This window comes from Pagrus pagrus (assembly GCF_965226575.1).
Source record: "Pagrus pagrus genome assembly, chromosome: 10".
In the NCBI taxonomy this organism is placed as follows: Eukaryota; Metazoa; Chordata; class Actinopteri; order Spariformes; family Sparidae; genus Pagrus; species Pagrus pagrus.
Window position 1 is genome coordinate 17,669,070 of NC_140194.1, and position 19,291 is coordinate 17,688,360.

The window sequence follows — 19,291 nt, forward strand, 5'->3', positions numbered from 1 at the left end:
ATCATGCTGTATTGAAGATTTGAAACTAGCGATTGAGACAATAAACTTTTAAGATAACTTTTTACTGAGGTAATAAATCAAGCAGGAAGTAGGGTCATTTTCTGATAAGCTTTCAAACAATCAGACTTCTTTCTGAAACAAGTGGAGTCACCACCTGCTGACTATTATCAGGAATGCAGGTTTAAGGCTCTTCAGCATTGGCCCCGTGATAAAGCTTTGTCCATATTTTATACAGTGCTACAGTAGTATGCTAACACACTAAACTGAAACGGTGAACATGTCAGTGAGAACAAGTTAACATCCTGACATTAGCATAGCTAAGTACACATCATCCAAACGTATCTAAACTCAAAATCTGTTTTTCCTTTGACAATAAAATTAAATTACTACTAAAACAAGCTACCATGTTTTAAAATTTTAAACTTTCATATTGGAGCTGGACATTTGCAACTTGCATGTAAAATAAAAAACAAAGGTTCCCCCATGTATAATCAGTATCACAGCAGTCAATGATCGTGTATCATTAGTTCACAGGATAAACCCTCATACTCTCCTTTGGGAACAGAACATCTGTTAGGGACATTGTTGGATATAACACTGTAACACATGCGGCCATTGTGGACAGGAAGTGTCAGCTGGCAAAGAGGAAATGGGCATCAGTGAATGGAAACAGGAAGAGCTCATAATATCAAGTGAGAAAAGTAGTACAGTACTTTGTCAGCAGCCTGATAGCTCGCATCCAAGTTAATTGGAAAGCTCCTGATCATAGGAACTTATTTTCCAAGAGAATTCCAATATAAATATGATTTACTAAACAGGATTGATGGCAGAGTCTTCCACATTCTGTTTCTCATTCATTTTCCTCCCGACTAACAAGCCTATGAGTGGGAAAATCCTCTAACGTAATACAGTAGGTTATTGTTTCCCAAAGCTGTGTGCAGCTCAGCGACTCTAACTGAGCCACAGAGTGCTCAGTAATTCGTGTCTCTCTTCCAGATTCCAGTAAATTACAGCAGAGCTGCTCAATTAACTTAACCAATCCAAATCTTTTTGACTCCACACCTACTGTAAGCAAATAAGCTTAGGCGCTGACTGAGCACAATCCAAAACAGTGATGTATTCAGCAGATTAGCCACACAGTTATATTTGATGTTGTAGATTGACTTCAAAACTGGGCTGTTAGAAGTCAGCGACGCTTCCTTGTGTGACAAATCAAAAACTGGAAAAAGCAGCATTTAGCTTGGCAAATAAGTGAACTGGCTGCTTAAATATTTATGCTGCAAATTTTCAACACGCCATTAAAGACAGTTTAACACTCAACAGTGGCCGTTAAATAAACTACACTCACTTTAAGTGAGACTTCTGAATAAGATAAAATTAGAAATCTAGGACACTGGTGCCAAGTGTATTTAACTTTGACTTTCATCTCAATGCAAACATATTCCCAGCACGTCATGAACCTCGCAAACAGACTCACGTGATGTAAATACGTTTATTGAAAACACAGACACTTTTTCACACAGGAAAAAAATAAATGGCACATTTTTCTTTTACAGAGCTTGAAAAAACAAAGTCTGAGCCGCAACATCTCTCGGATATGGTTAAGTACAAACCCACTAACGCATTTCTCTTTGATCAGAGCATGGTTGATAATGCTTTAGATATTTGTTGAAGTTGAGGACAGAACAGGAGCAGTGAGTTACTGAAAACTCTTTCATGTCCTCTCATCTGATTATTTTATAAAAACAAACTACAGCTATATTAAAGTGTGAACAAAGTTTTAAAAATATGTAAAAAATAATAAATAAATATGAGACACTACATCACCTTCACCTAAGTCACCTTAGCGGAGTAATAAATGATGTTTTAAAATCGATTTGGATGACGGATCGACAGGAAGATTCACTGGCAGGGAGCAGCATCTACTGAATGTCCGGGTGAATCTTAATCCATCAAATCAGTTGGAGTTGGTCCAATTATCTAGAGCAACACACAGCAGAAGACACTCATGAGTCATTCACAACAAAATGAAATCGAAAACTGCTGAAACAATGACACAAGCTCTTAAATAAATGGACCCTGATGTGTAATTGTCAATTAGATTAATTAATTTGTCTTTTCAAATTTTGACCAGACTGATAAAGACATTTTAAGGGCCTACTTTCAGGCATTGCTAACTTATTATTGTTAACATTTTATGAACCAGACAATCAAAAATAAATTACCCATAATATAAACGGGGGGCCTTAAAGAAACAGGAGCTTAAACAGAGCGTTTCAGACATAGGGGGTGCTGCAGCACTGAGAGTATGAGAAAATATGTGTTTTTTGAGCACTAAAGCATGAAAACCTATTCTACTAACAACCCAAAATAAAATTAGGAACCTGAAAATGAGCATAACAACATCTCCTTTTTATTCTACTTAATTCATCACAAACCCTCCATCCAAATACAGTAGTAGTGCTCTTACCTGTCCAAACGGTTGACAACGTCTCTCACAGTGTTGATGAGATTCTCATGTTCTTGGGGGTTACCAACGATGATGCTGTGGAGCCTCTTCATGTAGGAGTCAATGGTGTCAAGAGTGGGCGTCTCTCCACTAGCTGTATGACAACAAGTATGTGACGTCAGCACTTCAACATTTATAAGTAGGTTCAATTATATTAACTGCCAAATGTGTCAATCCATGAGCAACATCACTAGGTTGTAACTCACATCTTGTATTTCATTTCAACAACAGATTTTTACATGTTGAGAAGATGTAGTCATTCTCACTGCTGCTGACAGAGTCTACATGAAAAATACGTAGTGACAGGGGTGACTGGTGAACACCAAGGGCTGAAATCACTGCATGACAAGACCAATCAGAAAATGAATGATCTAAGTACAACAACACCAGCCACTACTTGTCACAACTGATGTTTGTGCTGCAAGCGACATCAAAGGCTGTCCTCACACTGGGTCGAGGAGTCAAAGAGTCTAGCTGGCAGCAGACAACAGTTAAAATGTGTGTCAAAACAATGTTACCAAAACCATCAAGACTATCTAGAAATATCAAAATATATAATATTGAGCCTTCTATCTTGAGGTGTCAATTCTAATTAACCTACAGTGAGTGTGTTTACTTATGGAAATGGAAACATTGACATCACAGGTAAACATGATTGCACTCCAACTGATTGCCACAGAGCCTATCTGGGTCCAGGTCTAATAAGATTTTGCAATCATCTTTCATTGTCAAGCTCTTATGAAATAATTCAAATGGCGTTGTGTCCATTGTGCCGTTTGCAGAGTCTGTCTGTCTCTGCTCTGTGAGCAAGAAATTCAAATGGGTGCGGAGAAAATTGCAGGAGAAAACCTGTGGGTGTGATCTTAGCACAGGCTCTGTATGAGCATAAAAAAGAGGTGAATAAATGAGGACCACATACCTTCAATTGAGATAATGTTAATATTAAGAAGGTTTCACAGTCTGACTGACACGGTCAGTGACTGAAAGAACAGCAGGTGCCTCCACTGTACAATCTGTTTAAGTATAGAGCTCTCCCAGAGGAGAGATGTTGGAGTTCAAAGTACGGTAAATACACAGTGGGTGGATGAACACAGCTACATTATTATTTATGTCTCACCACCTAAACTGTGACTCTGGAACTAATAGCCCACTACAGTGTTTGTGTCTAGGGATGGATTACCGGTATGGGATATAGAATCAATAGAGGTTTATAAAGTGCATTGATCAATATCAGCATTTTTTATGTCCAAAAGCCACACTGCACACTTTCAGAAATAAAAGCAAAGCAATTTTATTTTATTTTCCACACGCAGCAGAACGTTGATTGGAAAAGGACGATATTTCATTTTTGCCAAAGATTCCCAAAACTCATTTTCTCTTCTGTTGTAATAGATGAGACGAGAAGTCTTTATCAGCAAATATCTGCCAAACGTATGAGGCTGCAGAAATGCCAAAGTTAAGAAGTCATCGAGGCTAGTGTTGAGTCATTTATCTTACTTTTATACTTACTTTAGAAAAAACACAAAATAATCCTATCTTAAGAATTTAGCTTTATTAAAATGCACTGAAGTGAAATAATCACTTCTCATGTCTCAACAGGTGAAAACTGCCTAAAAATGTTTTACTGATCACAAGATGTTAAGACTTACTGTCTTGTTAAAGGACTTTTTTTGTTGTTCTCATTGAATGGACTTTCATTTCTTTTCTACTGACTTTCTCTACTGAATTTCTGATCCATGGAGGTTTTATGTCTGTTAAACGTTCCTAAATCCTTGATGTTATCACAATGTAAAGTCTATGGGCCAAGCGGGAACTTGCAAGCTCTACTGTGCATAGTCAGCGAGCTGCATAATCAGGAAGTAAATCTGGAAACTAGACTTTATTAGCTTATGTGTCTGGTATCTAGTTCTATTTAGTTTTGAACTTGGATTACAACTGGAATGATTTGTTCTCACCTGGCAAAGGTATGGAGGAGAAACTGGAGGTAAGCGCCTGGCGCAGGGTCTCCAAGTGTTGGTGGAGGAGGCCGTTGCGTCCCCTCTCTTGCATCACATCGCCTTCCAGCCTCTCAACTGCCCCACGCATGCTCTCCACATGTTTCTGCAGCGCTGCGTTACGCTCCTCATACTCCATGTTGGTCTTACGCAGCTGCCGCATCTCAGCTTCACGTGCTGTTGAGGAATGCACAAACACGTATAGAAACTGAAACAAAGGTGAAATCCAGAGAAAAAAGCAAGACAGCAGTTGGCGCCATTATAAATGTTTTACTTGCTCAGAGAGGTGTGCTCTTTTAAAGTTTAGGGAGTTCGTTGAACTATTCTGGGACGATGGAGCATTATATAAAACAAAGTTCTCTTGAGGTAGCAGAGGAGTGCGTTTCAAAACACTTAGACAAATGGAGGTTTAAAAAAGTCACAGCACGCCAGCTTCAAAGTATTCCTCAACGAGACAGTCGGCTGCGTTAGAGCTCTTTACCTTTGCTGTGGTTGAGAAACTCCTCTGTGAAGATTGGTATGTCAAACACAGTTCTGTCCTTCCCTTCTGCATCCTTCTGTTCACAGCCAGAGACAGGGAGAGGGAAGGAGATGAGCTGAACAGTGGAAACATTTGGCCACACAGACTGAAAGCAAGAGGTTGTCATTTATCTAGCTGGGCAGCAGGTGGGTGAGTAATTGATTTCGTACCTGGCCACAGGGGGGTACACAGTGATACAGTTTAAAAAATGAGAAAGGGGAAGTAATTCCATCAACAGTGCTGCCAAGATATCAAGGCACTGCAACGGATTGCAATACATTTGCAATATAAATGTGTTTCACAATAACAAAATACAGAGCATGTTTCACTTCACAGGACTACGTCTAAAAATATGCATAATACATCTTCATTTCTTAACATAATTAAATTCATGCTGAATCCTGTGTTCTTTCAAATCTAGAGGAAAAACACTAGCATCCCCACAGGAATGCTGATTCCAGTGAAGTCACCTTGGCCATAACCCTTCAGGAGTGTGCTCTAAGACTTACAAAGGAAACCTCTTAATTACATGCAGAACTTAATAAAAATTCATTACACACTTAGTAGAAGCCAAGTGTTTGGATCACAAACACAAACAAAGTACCAAAGCGGATTAACCCAGCTTTAGTGATGCAAGAATGAGCACTTAATGTGTAGTGCAAGAGGGCAAACACAACCGATTTGGGCTCCTGGGTGAGAAAACAGCAGGAACAGACTAACCATGGTTACACATCAGAAATATGAAATCAAAACCAACTTTTACAATTTGATTAATCACATTCACAGATTCCTTGAGGACACTGTGATTTGAACTACTCTTTTGTCTTCAGCATGTGTTGGTTTATTTCTGTCTCACAACAGGCACTTGTTTCATTCTTCTTGTGCTGTACTTGCTTCGACAGGAATTGTGGATATAATAAAAGTATGTTGCAATAGTTGGAGGAACAATTCTTCACTTAATTAAATCTGATATTTATCTCTTAAGGAAAAGTGATTGTGAGTGTGATAGGGCAGGAGAGAGTTACTGACCTCGTGAAGAGCCTCATTGGCTACCTGATGCCCACCATCTGGATAGGAAGGAAAGAATAAAGACAGAGGACAGCGAATGATTCATGTTTCCCCCAGTGCAGCATGCCTTTACCACATCATGAACTGACAGAATGAATAAAAACTAAATTTTAAAAATCCCATATTTGCTCTCTCTCTTGTGAATTCTTTGAAATGAGGCAGAGCATCTACTTTAGTAGAGCACTTTGACTTCTCTCAAAACTTTATGCAAAACCAGAGCTGTTTATGTCATCCCCATTTTGGATATTTGAAGAGGAATTTATCCACGGTAACATAATAGGAAGAAATAATGTAGACCATGTGTTGTGTTAGCACAGTAACAGAGGCTCCTTGTCCTCAGGTTGAACTCATAACCTGAACTGCTCCTACGAACTCAAAATGTATCCTGTTTCCCTGCCACATTTCCACTGACTGAGCAAGGCAAGTAAGTTTTGAGTTTCTACACCATATAACGAATTATATTCACAATACTTATGAGTAGTGCAACACTGCAAACATTTCTGTGCTTACCTATCGAGGATGTTCCTTATTGCCTTCTGGTTTTTACATATACAATGACGTCCTTTTTCAAGTTTAAGCTGCAACAACATAGCATCTAAAGCACCAGCACCACCAATGTCTTCTACTTGACACCACAAAGCAACTCTGCGAGGTCACTAAGTAGTTTGGTGCCTTGCTCATGGGCATCTTTATGGCAGAAAAACTTTAAACTCAGATTTATCTATTAATTCATTTATGAATACTACTTTCAAAAAAGGAAAACAGTCCACACAACCACATAATCACTGACTGCTTACTGCATTGGTATTCACTGCAGATTCTTGGTTATGTTAATTAACCAGCTTGGGTAGAAATTGTCCACTAAAGCAGCAACAATTAATCAATTAAACATGAGCTGGCAACTATTTTTATAATTGATTAAAGTATTTTTTTAAGTAATCAAAGTCAGAATTCTCTCATTTCAGCTTCTTGTGACTATTTTCTGTTTTCTTTATGCCTCTATGAGAGTAAACTGAGTATCATTGGGTTATTGACAAAATAAGACATTTGAGGAATTAATCTTGGGCTTGGGGAACACTGATCGACATTTTTTTTTTTACATTTTATAGAACAAACAACTCATCAATTAATCAATCAAATATTCAACAGATTAATCAACACTGAAATAAATTGTTAGTTGCAGCCCTATTGTCCACCAGACATAATATCGACTTTATCCAAATGTCAGCTGACATATGAAGTCTTCAAGACATCAAAAAAGATGGTGGGCAGAGAGTCAGACTAGCTACTTCCAGTTGTTGTTGCCAACTTGCCATCCTGCTGCTTTTCTGACCACATCTCACCTCCCCTGTGCCGCTTGCCCTTCTGCTTCTCCTGAACCTTCCTGGTGAAATGTTTGTAGGCCTCAGTCTTCTGGTACTTCTCCAGCTCCCGCATGTAACGCTCCTTATCTCGCTCTGCCTCATCCAAGTATCGCTGCAGGGTGAAGAATGAAAGGTGAGAAGAGTAAGGAAGACTCAGCCAAAAAAAGGGAGGGAACTGAGATTGGCAAAACAGGATGAAGGAGGATTGTGGGTGATATGGCTTGAAGAGTGGGAGTAATTATTCCTTATCAGGATTAGTTCCGTTCAGAAGACAAAAATCAGTAATTTACAATATTAATAACCTACATTCACTCAAGGCTTGTAATGAAAAACGCACCTCTTAATATAATTAGTTTAGGAATTCGAGGAAACACTATTAAAACCATTTTTTTTTGCAAACACTCTGTCCCAGGATGCTGGCATGTCTGTCTTAGCTTTAAACTCTGTGTAAAACAACAATGTTATACATATTAGTAAGACAAAATCTAATATCATGTCATAAATACATTTTCTTTAAAATGGACAGATGAGCTGTTGATGTAACTTTGGTTCCTTGGTTGAAGTACAGTGGTATCACTCAGATATATTTGCAGTGGAATAACAAATACTAAATCTGCCTAAACCTGACTGTAATAATGTTCCTATCAATACCAGAAAGCCACCAAATCCTTTGTAATCCCTTTCTGATATTCTTGCATCCCAGCTGAGGGCATACTGAGGACACGATGCCATTTAACAGTAAAACAAAATCCGTCAAACAGCTACCAAACATAGATGTTTGTAAGTCATTGTCTCGTCAGCTCCAAAACACTGACACTTTGGACTCTACAGGCTTTTGTTCCTACACTCCTTTTGTGCACGAGGTAAAATTAGATCAAAGTCTCTGCTGGTTTGAGAGTGTTAAATCTGGCTGGGGATAGTTTGAAGTGTAAGCATGTTGCAGATGAATATTTCAGCCCAGTCCTCTGAGGCACCATTGGTGCAATTACTGAAATCAAAAAAGTAATGACAATTAAAAATCCACCTCCGCCTTAATCAAAAACCTGAACAGATTTTACTGCGGGCTGCTCCTGCCTCTAGTGTGCTTATTTTCTTCCACTGCTTCCTTAAAGGCCTGGTTATGCTGCTCCAGTCTATATGGATATTTACTAAGAGTTTTAAGCACCGTGCAGACAGTCTTTAACAGAGTAATATAAAAAAAATGAGTGGACAGAATTGCAGAACATTGGCACATTCTTCTCAGTTTATGCTCAATGGATGAACCTGTCAGGAGCTTCTTAGACCAACCTGCTTCTCCTCGGGGGGCAGCTTGCTCCACTCGTTGCCCAGCATCCTTGTAATCTCTGGAAAGGGCACGTCTGGTCGCTCTGCCCGTAGCTGCTCCCGTCTGTCATTCATAAAGCGAACGTAACCTGTGAGAGGGGCCTTTGGTGCATTGCTGTCCTTCATTGGCTTCTTCCTCTTCCTCCCCTTGGTCCAGCTGCCACGTCGGGGTTTCTGTGTAAGATAACAAAAACAGATATGTTCTGAAGGTTCAGGTAGCAATCCCCCATGATATGTACGCTGGCAGGACATTCTTGGAGTTTGAATTGGAAAAATATGTAATTTAACATCCGTCTTCAGCTCTTACCTCATCTCCATTTCTCTGGCCGTTGTTTTCGGTGTTGGCTCCAGGAGAACCAGTCTGCTCATCCATGACGTCTATGACTACAGGGGACACCTTGAGGAAAACAGTGGGAGATGTTAGAATAGGAACATCTCATACCAGTACAGTCAGAGCTACAAACCTAGCTGGTATTGATATATGAGCTGGAAAGGTCAGCGATTAGTTTATGTAAGTCTTGTGCTATCTGTGGGGACCAGATAAAAAAAAAAAAAGGGGACACACACTGCTGCCTGATGAAGATGGGTTAAATATTTTCAGACAGGGATGGACTGAGGCGTAGAGCATTGTCCTCAGGGACGCTGCCCAGCCAGGAAATGGAGAGCAGACTTCTCCTTCTGCAGCGGAATCGCCTTTTCTGATTTTTGTCCAAACTCCTCCCAGTCTTGGCTCCAAACCTCCTCTTGGCTAGTCACATTTCCTCTAATAGAAATGTCTTACTGCTATCAATCTCTATTGAGCGAGTGAATGAAAAAAAAAACACATCATCCGCACTCCTCAGGCGCTAACTAGCCTATTTTCAACAGGAGGAAGTAGTGTTATGGTACCGCCTAATAGATAGAGATGTGATCGCCTGCATGCTACAGAGCCGGGGGAAAAAAGTTATCTCGCTGAACTTCTGGTATAATAAAGACTTTGAAGTCCAACTATCAGTGTTAGAAAAACCCTTCACTAGTGTTGAATTGTACCATGACATGTTTGATATCTTTTTTTTATCTTAAAGCTACTTATTAAGACATGAGGTCATATCTGTTAAAAAAACTTTTTTAAAAAAAGAGCAAGAATAACGTAATTGAAAAAATATGATGACTCAGAACTCTTGTGGGCAAACAGCCCAGGTTGAGCTCTGAAAATAAGAACAATATCATTGTGTTTTAACCTTTGACCTCTTCTGAATCACTTTGTGGGAAGTGAGCCTCTGTATCCTGGATGTGGTTTCTGCCCCCCTTCCACTAAATACTGTGGGAAAAGTCACAGAGGAATTACCCAGCCTACCACAAAAAAGCCCACTTGGAGATGAGAACATGTGGGGAAAATTCCCTCTGCTGCAGACAGTTAAGGTAAGCAGGGGTTTTCTTTCAAACATCTCTGTGATGCCTGGAGTCACTTTCTACTGACACCTTCAACAGCTCTCATCACAGATCCTGCTGTCACCTCTTCTGTGAAGCTTATTTTAGTGAGATAAAACTTGACTCGCAGGTAGGTCTTTAAGATGTGGAGGTGTAGTTATTTACAATAAGCTCATGAGTTAGCAAAGAGCATAAAAATGACTTGTTTCTCTGTGTTCTTCTTTCCAAACCTAGGAGATAAATGCTATGCTGCAGCGCCCTCTGCTGGATGGAAGCACACCTTGCATGAGGCAATGATTAATTACACAAGGAGTTTTACCTGGAGAGAATAATATAATATGACACTGTGTGCGACTAAGTTTTCTTTTCTTTTCTTTTTTTTACACGGCAGTATCTTTTGAAAACTAAAAAAAAACACATCTTTGTATTTTTACACGGTATATAGCTACTGTGTCTTTTAGTATTTCAATCACATTATTCAAAACAATGAATGCCAGAACAAGCTAACCTCGGTACAGGGAAACCTAGGCCAACATAGACTTAGAATCGGATTATTCCCATTTGTCCAACCCTGAAATAGCTAAATAGCGTTAAATACCACAGTAGATTATTTTCTGTTTGCATTCAGCCTTCTCTTTTATCAGCAATAACGTTATAGCATAACGCTTCGGTGTGAGCACCAGTCAGCAGTGTTGAGAAGGTAACATGAACGTCAAGTTAACGATATTTTAATGTAGTGTTGGGGGCAATGTGTTCAAATATAGTCACGATATCCAATGAGTGGTCTGAATCACGTTTAATTTCGCTGTTTATATGTCAAGTTCAACTACAGTGTTGAGGAAATTTATATAAACCATATAGCAGCTGGCAAACGCACCTTAGCAGGCGTCGCTTATGTTCACTTACATGAGCTAACTAACGCTAATAAAACCCGGTTTTCAGCACCACAACCTATTGCTGTGCGGCTGTAAAACGCCTGCAATTCATGACGACTAATGTCAGCCGTGAAAACCAAAGGCACATTGGACTTATCAGTGTGAGAAACAATGGTCTAGCGCTAGCATACCAGACTGCTGAGCTAATAGCTAGCTAGCTAGCCGTGCTGCTCGCTAGCGTTAGCACTCTGGTAGCAAGCCGTAAACTAGCAGGCGGACAGCTGACGTTCTGCGTTAGTTTACGCTCACTCGTCTCGATACCATTTGAAATATTATTGAAAAGAAATGTCTAATGTACATGTCGTTAAACCATTACATGAAAACTAACCTTAGATAACAGAATCCGTAGCTGTAATGTAGCTACCGGTGTTAATGATTTTCCCAATCAAAACAATACAGCAGCCACAACATAGAATCATACCAGATAGAAAAAAAAATGCAACGATAAAATACTGTTATTTCGGCCAGCATCTTATGTATTATTATTATTTATTTATTTGTGTTCGTGCTTTGTTAGATGTGAGAATAGTGAGGGAATACTACCACAATAATTCCCAAATATACGGGGAGGACATTAGAAAGGAAATGGAAAATGTTTATCGTAGCTGGATAGTGAGGGTTCAACCAATTCACACACAAAAACCAGCAATCAGCAATATTATAAACACAGGTTCCACCTATATTCAAACATCAATGGAAAACAACACAGACAAAAGGCAAATGAGTTCATTCTTTATTACAGCAAACTGCTCTATACGGTCTAACTCTATGCTGGTCACTGTTTTCTTCGTGTACACAGACGGACCTCTTTCAGGGCGCTGCTTCCCCCTACTGTCGACTCTGCTTATTACACTTCTCAGCTGTATGTTCACCCCCTTGAGAAATTTCAGGCTTTATTTACCAGATGTACAAGTAGGCTACGCATCAGGGCTTGCAAGGGTATTAAAACGGATGAGGAAATGTTTCATCTGCTTTGGACTTTTGTAGGTCACTCAGGCAAAATGATGCAGGGAGCAGCGCTGGCAAGATTTCAAGCTTTTTTTTGTAGTTTGTAGGGCATCCCTGCCTATGTAGCAGCTGCAATTTGTAATGCTGCCATCACTGCGTATTTCAGTGTCCTCTCCTATCTCTGTGAGTGTTTGAGCTCCGCCGGTGCTCAGGCACACAAACAGTAATTTTTACAGTGCTGGCAGCCCTGGGGTACAATTAACTTCTGCGAACAATCAGATCATCATATTGCACTGAGTATCCCCCATGCATTGATAAACAGTTGTACTCATTTGAGACAAACACAGCAACTCCAACTGCTCGTGGAAACCGTCCCTTTCACTGCAGCCGTGTCTCTGTGGGCTAATATGGCCTGTTTAAACAGATATCTCAGGAAGACGTTACTGTCCTTTAGTGGACAAAATACACAGGATTAATAATGAAGGTCCCAGCCCAGAAAACCTCAGCTAACTCCAGAGATAGAGAGTGAGAAGACTAATACTCTAATTCCAAATTAACAGATCGCAAATCAACACCCAGGCGGGAGTAACTTCACCGCTGTAGCTGCAGTCTAATTGAAACTTTGATTGCAATCTCATCGCAATTATCCAGAGTTAATCCAACCCAATTCTCAGGCTCATTACACGCAGGTCGGGTACACCCAGAGTTTAGAAAATAAAGTCACAAACAAAATTGAGTTATTTAGTTTGGAATGCTCCTCATATTTCACATATCTCTTGGATAATCAAACCAATTGTTCAGGACACAAGAAATGTTTTACCAAAGATTTCCAAAGTAGGAAATTTTCACTGAGGAAAGTGTCAAGATATAGCAAACATATAATTTATGTTATTTAAAACCTCAGGGTATCTCGACGTGTCCCCTTAAGTAGTTTAAATCTACATTTTCTGACAGTGTCACATCGAGTATAAACTTGAAATGTTAGACATTTTTACGGCCCCAACACTCCATTAAATGTTTTATATTTCAAATGTCTAACGGACATATCTGGTGTCTTTGGAAACTTTTGAATCTCCACTAGAACTATTGTTTGGCTGCACAGCATGAATTTGTAAAGACTTGCCTACAGTACCAGTCCATCATTGAAGGTAAAACAAACATCACAATTTACTAGTTTCGTTTCTCCACAATTCCAAAAGTTATTTTGTCCACTTCTTCTTGAGGTGTCCTTGAAATGTCCCTGCATTTCGAAGGAAGCCTCTCAAATGATTGTCTGAGAATTCATCTGATCTTTCATTTAATTAAGCTGCATGACGGAGGCTCCTGCCAGTGGAACGATGGACATCTGAAGCTTTTATACAGTGGGGTTCATCCTGTTGTTTGGTATTGATTAGGGTTGCAATGGTATGAGATTTTCACAGTATGATAACCACCTCAGAAAATTTCAAGAAATCACAGTACAAAGCATTTCACCCTGTGAAGGTACAGAAGCAGTTTTGGGTGCATTGCCAGATGTTTGTACGTCTGTCTCTCTGTGGACACATTTTGTCAATGCAATAGCGTCACACATTATTCTGAGAACTCGGCTGATTTAACTGTTTACCAGATGTTTTTCTAAAGTTGAGTATAGGGCTGTGTTATTTTTCTTCCTCGTGGGGATTTGCTAACAATTACAACAACAGGTACACAAATTAGCTACGATAATTCTTAGTTGAGATGAGCAGAAAGCCAACATCTGCCAATAATATGGTAATCTCCACCAGCAGAATCTCATATTCTAGTTCTCCAACACTCATGAATTAATAAGAGGTAGCTCTGCCTGTGGATTCATGTTTGTCACTAATTGGCTGACTTGGAACACAGAAATGATGCAGGCCAACTGTTCCAACTCCCAGCAGAAGCATGTCTGGCTCTGTCTTTACCTTTTTGTTTTCAGCATTCAGCATCCGTGGTCATTGCATTGTGGGCAGTGGCACAGCAAACAAAGCTCGGGAAAAAGGCGAGCGAGGTTCAATCAGCTCTGACCTCGAGACTCTTCAGATCCCAGCAGGCCCGCGGGGCACAGCATCCAGCTGTCCCCTGTACCGTTATCCACCTGTCATGTCACATCGAATCATCTGGTCCCAGGCTGAGAAGTTTAGTGCAGAGGAAAGGTTTCCAGCTACTGCTCCTCTGTGGGTTGGTCATATGTCCTTGCCAGTTGGCCGGTGTGGCCTGGAAAGTGGCAACATTGTGACACCTACACTGCACGCATCAAGTCCTCCTTACGCCTCAGGATATCAAGGGTGATAATGTCACATGCTGTGCCAGTAGGGTGAAAATAGATGGTCAACTTAGTGAATCAGTGGATCGTGTGTCTGGAAGTGTTACTGTTGAGAGAACTGAGAGCACTGCAGAGTTATGAAAGTAAAACCGATAAAATACATTTTATACTCAGCCGTTACATTCTTTAGCTGTTGTTATGAGCTCAGGTTCAGGTGCAGAAACAAAGCACCAAAGAGCAAACTCCATCTTTAACAGCAGCTTTATTGGCAGAATTCATCAGCACATTAGATGTTTTCAGTGAGCGTCAGTAACCGTCCACACAAAGCATGCTCACCACATTTGCATGTAATTGTTGGTGAATTGTGGAAACAGTGGGAACATCGTGGATCTCAGTTTAGTTTCTGATTTGTTTTCTACAGCACTTTTGTGTTAGATTACAAATAAACCATGCCTCGCATCAATGTAGAAAACATTAACACCAGTTCCACTGCGAGAGCCCACATGAGACAGGCGTCAAATCACACAAAACGCCAATTTCTACGTAATGTTGCTTTAAAGGCTGAAAACCTCTGTCTGTGAACTGGAGAGAGTGTTGAACTCTTTTGGTTTCAACAGGCTTCAGATGAAATAAAGATACAGCAGACTCAACATTTAGATACTTAATGTTTAATGATGATTAACACAAAATTTACTTTGCAAGTTTCATTTTTTTTGAGTAACAGAATACATTTAACAGGATTATGTTATCAGGATACAAAAAAGGTAACTGCAACGGTAATTAGTGACTGTATCGGAATACATCTTTAAAGTAACCCTCCTTGACCGACCCCGATCCTAACAAGGCACTCACTGGGTTGTACAGCTTCAGAGGTTGGCATATGTCGTACACGTCTGTCCACATGTAGAGACAGAGGTGGCGCTCTCATCTGAACACAAGCATCACATGGAATGAAGGTCGTACTTGAACAACAGCCGTCCCCTATAGAGCAGATAATTGGCACTGATTTTTCAGAAACTGGCTGCATACATTTGGATATTAATGCGAATAAATTAGCTGCAGCTCCTTCATGCCTGCATGCTTTAAGATAGGTAGTTAATATTAATACCGCCGCGTGATGTTCGAAAACAAGTATGTCAACATATGCCAAGTAATGCATTCATTAGCTTAGTTAATGACCTCATCAGCATAACTGGTTATGGTTCAGTGTGTGATGGGGAATATGGCTGGGTGTTAGGGAGCTCAAGTGCCTCTTGTTTCTCATGCACATGGGCGCAAGGACTGTTGCATCGTCTTGTTGCTATGCAAGCACCTATTTAGTCTTAAGTAGCTTACTTGAAGAATCAAAGGGATATGATGTCAAAAATAAGAATGGGATAGAGTTGGATGGATGTGGGTACAGTTAGTTCTCACTGGGAAAACACAGCATGGAGAGTTTCCCTATCTCTTCCAAAAGCTGGAGCAGGAGCAGGGATGGGCAGCCACGTGCTGCAGAGGGCCAATTATGCAAGATTTCACACCAATCAAACACTCTGCCAGGTGATTTCAATCATTACTGCCTCTTCTCTGGGTGAAGTGATTCAGAGAAACTATCTGGGGAAAAAGGACTAGATACTTAAAAAAAAAAAAATCATATGTAATCAGGACCACAATGGGTACAGCTATAATATCTTGTCATTATCATCATCCCCTGATCCCTTTTCATCTGAACAGTTTTGTCCCTCTTTCAGCTTGTGTAGAAAATGTGTCCTGTTTAAAATAACGGGAAAAGTTTTCTTTCACCCAGGGGAGGAATAACTTTAAACTTTCTACTGTATTCACATGAATACTTTAAGATTTGCCAGATCATCGAAGATTTTTTTAATAAAATGTTTTATTTTTATACAATTTTATGATTTTGTGGGTAGCTATGGATGTGCTATTTCTTGATGGACCACAACTGACAGTTGATACCGTGAGGTTTTCAAGCAGTTGGACAGACGTACCTTACGGATGGATAAACTGCCGTTCTGCAATAAAGTTGCAATACATAACTACCTAAAACCACAGTCTACACATGAGTTGCGAGTTTATTAGTACGCTTTTAGAGTTGGTTGGTTGGCAGAGAGCCGCACTAGCTGTTTCCCCCTGTTTCCAGTCTTTATGCTAAGCTATGCTAATCACCTCCCGACTCCAGAGACTGGTATTGATCTTCTCAAAATTCTCTGGCAGAAAATAAACATATTTCCCAAAAAGTGCTGAACCTTGTCTTGAAAAATAATTGCTTCGGAGTAACAGGTCAGTCAATTAATAATCGTGACCTCTCGCTCTGCTGCTCTGGATCTGTCCCTTTGTTGTTCACATCAAGACCTTTCAGCACCTCCTGCAGGGCCCTGTGTGAATCCCCTGCACACAGAAACCCTTCAAAAGTCTCAGTGCAAAATCACTTTCCTTCACTGTTGTTCTACACCCACCTGCTGTTGTTTGACCTTAAATGTTATGAAGACGTTCCTGATTGAAATGTAAATTCAACGTGATTTTCTGCCCTGTTTGATGCCCTATTATGTTTTGCTCTGAGCTCTCTTACCATATTGTTTTGTGTGTATTTTATACACAATGAACAATACTGAAAAATATGAATCTTCGTTACGGAAAGACACCCTGCTAATCACCAGTGGAATAAAATTAGCATTTGAAACGGGTGCATAAGTTCAACAGCGATGCTACACAAGATGTGCGATACAGGTAATATCTTACAAAGATATCTGAAGATGATACATACATGCATGAGATCATTTCTGAACTTTTCTTTGATGAAAAAATTACAGTATGCACATATAGACACATATAGAGGCGGACTTAAAAAAGGAAAGAAGACGAGACCTTTAACATGAAGCAACCCACATTTGAAATGATGGCTTGAGAGCGACTGGCCTGCCCTTTGTTAAGGGCTAAAGGGGGCAGAGGAGCTGAAAATGGATAATGACTTGATGTATGACGTTTCTGCAGTGAGCTTTAAACGTTTTATCTAAATTCATACACGGTGACAGTGCTTCTCCCCAACCATGTCGCGTTTATCATTGTCTTTGCAGCGCCTGGCAGATAATGGACAGAAGAAAATCAATAAGTAAGAAAATCTTACCGAATGAACCACTGGGCTATAGAAGCAAACACTGATGAATGCACTCCATTCTCACGCATACTGTATTGACTTTGCGGAGGATGGTCATGAGCATTAGTCAGAGGGTTTATGCAGCATTTATTCAATACTTTACATTGAGTGATGGTGAAAAAAGAGAGAAAAAAAGACACGTATATAGGAATACAATACTCTTTACCTTACTTGCATATACTGTATCTTTGCAAGCAGGAAGTCACAAGAAGAAAATAATGCTCTAATTCCACAATTTAAATACATGAATGCATCTACATACAAAAAAACAACAAACTAAAACAAATAATAATAATCAGGTCATTTAAGCAGAGAGACAAAATTATAACGCAGATGCTCAGTGATCCACTGCTGGATTAACCAACTCCGGGGCCTGTATGAAAACCCCAATTTTCACTATTCACTGGGTATAATATTCCTACGCTGAATTATTATATAACCCCAAGTTCGTTGTGTGGTTATTAGATTAAACACAGATTCATTTTGGAATTTGGATATTAGGACGTGGGGAAATAATGATGCTACTGTTTCAAGTGAGGCTCATCATAGATATAAGATAGTTAAGATTGTCTGATGCTAACGCAAACATGCTGCATCAACAATGTAAACTCTGCAATTTATGCAATGTCTTATGAGTGTAAAAGTAAATAAAGCTCACTAATAAAGTTCAATAGTGGGTTCTTTTTAGTCTGAAATATAATGTACATGAATAAAGAACTGATAGGCACGTCACCATGCATCATTTTGTTTCAGAAATGTTATAAAAAGGTTTATGAGCTGGACAAAAGGTAAGACATAACACCGCTGCTAAAATATTTCAGTGAGTTGCCTTTGATGATTGTATTTCAGATTAATTATTCAAACAGCATCTCTTGTAAATGGAAGAGCGTGAAACTGCTTTAGTTGAATAAATTCATGACATTCTTGAAGAAAAGTTTTTTGTTTTTTTATGTTTGCAGCAACAAGCTGCTCATTGTGGTCGTGACAAATTCCAGTCATGGATGCCGCGTTGGATCAAAGACACCATTACCTCTAGAATGCATTTTGTATTGGCGTTTACGTGCATTCAGTTGAACAACAACATAACCTGAACTGTTCGAGTGGAGTGTTTTCCCACATGATGGGACGTGATCACATCAGGGGAATAGTCACAGCCGCAATATGCAGCCGTGCAAATAAGTGTGTTGTAACCTGTGGATGTCCTCACCCCACTCCTCTCCTCCTCTTGGGAGACGAGTGATGGACAGGCTGGTTATGGGATATCGGCGAGGTCACCAGCTGTCGGTTTCACCATACATGTATCTGCACTTCGCAGCTCCATATGCATTTGTACTCTTGCAGCAAAGGCAAACATACTTGTGGCTACGGGGAGCAGTGGTGCACCACCATCATGTCCTTCAATGTACATGATGGAGATGGGACAGCAAGACATGTCTTTTTAGCGCTGACCTGGTCACACAACAAACATGCTGAAATGCATATGGCAGTGTTTGATGTACAGCCAACGCACAGACAGCGGCTCGTGTTTGCACACGTAAAGGAACTGTGCGTTTACAGTCCACAAGCATCAGCATACATCTCAAACACTGGCTTTTAGGCTTGTGATACACTTGCTTTAAACCATTGTGTAAACACAGACAGCTGGCTGCAACAAAAGCAGAATAGTTCATGAGCTATCCTGCGTGCTTTATGTGCAACCGGAGGATTAAAACTTCTGTCCTGGAAATCACCAAATATCCTCCTTGAGACGTTCTGATGTTGCACCATGTAAAAGTTTTTCGTTTTTAGAGCTATATATCTCTGACT

At 39.9% G+C, this 19,291-nt stretch overlaps 1 protein-coding gene across 3 annotated transcripts; it reads right to left on the reverse strand.

Annotated features, from left to right (window-relative positions):
• Positions 1 to 1,478: 1,478 nt before the first annotated feature.
• Positions 1,479 to 11,536, reverse strand: hmg20a (high mobility group 20A; the record flags this gene model as incomplete). Of its 3 annotated transcripts, none has more annotated exons than XM_084363836.1 (9): positions 11,452 to 11,536; positions 9,086 to 9,175; positions 8,743 to 8,952; positions 7,435 to 7,567; positions 6,053 to 6,090; positions 4,985 to 5,057; positions 4,465 to 4,680; positions 2,471 to 2,603; positions 1,479 to 1,980 (listed from the first exon to the last, which is right to left on the reverse strand). In XM_084363836.1, exons 2-9 carry the CDS (start codon positions 9,149 to 9,151, stop codon positions 1,977 to 1,979), a joined length of 873 nt encoding a protein of 290 aa, XP_084219962.1. In that variant the 5' UTR covers positions 9,152 to 9,175; positions 11,452 to 11,536. The 3 variants fall into 3 exon arrangements, with proteins under 3 accessions (XP_084219962.1, XP_084219960.1, XP_084219961.1); XM_084363834.1 differs by having other exon boundaries at positions 4,985 to 5,060; XM_084363835.1 differs by lacking the exon at positions 1,479 to 1,980 and having other exon boundaries at positions 2,467 to 2,603; positions 4,985 to 5,060.
• Positions 11,537 to 19,291: the final 7,755 nt, after the last annotated feature.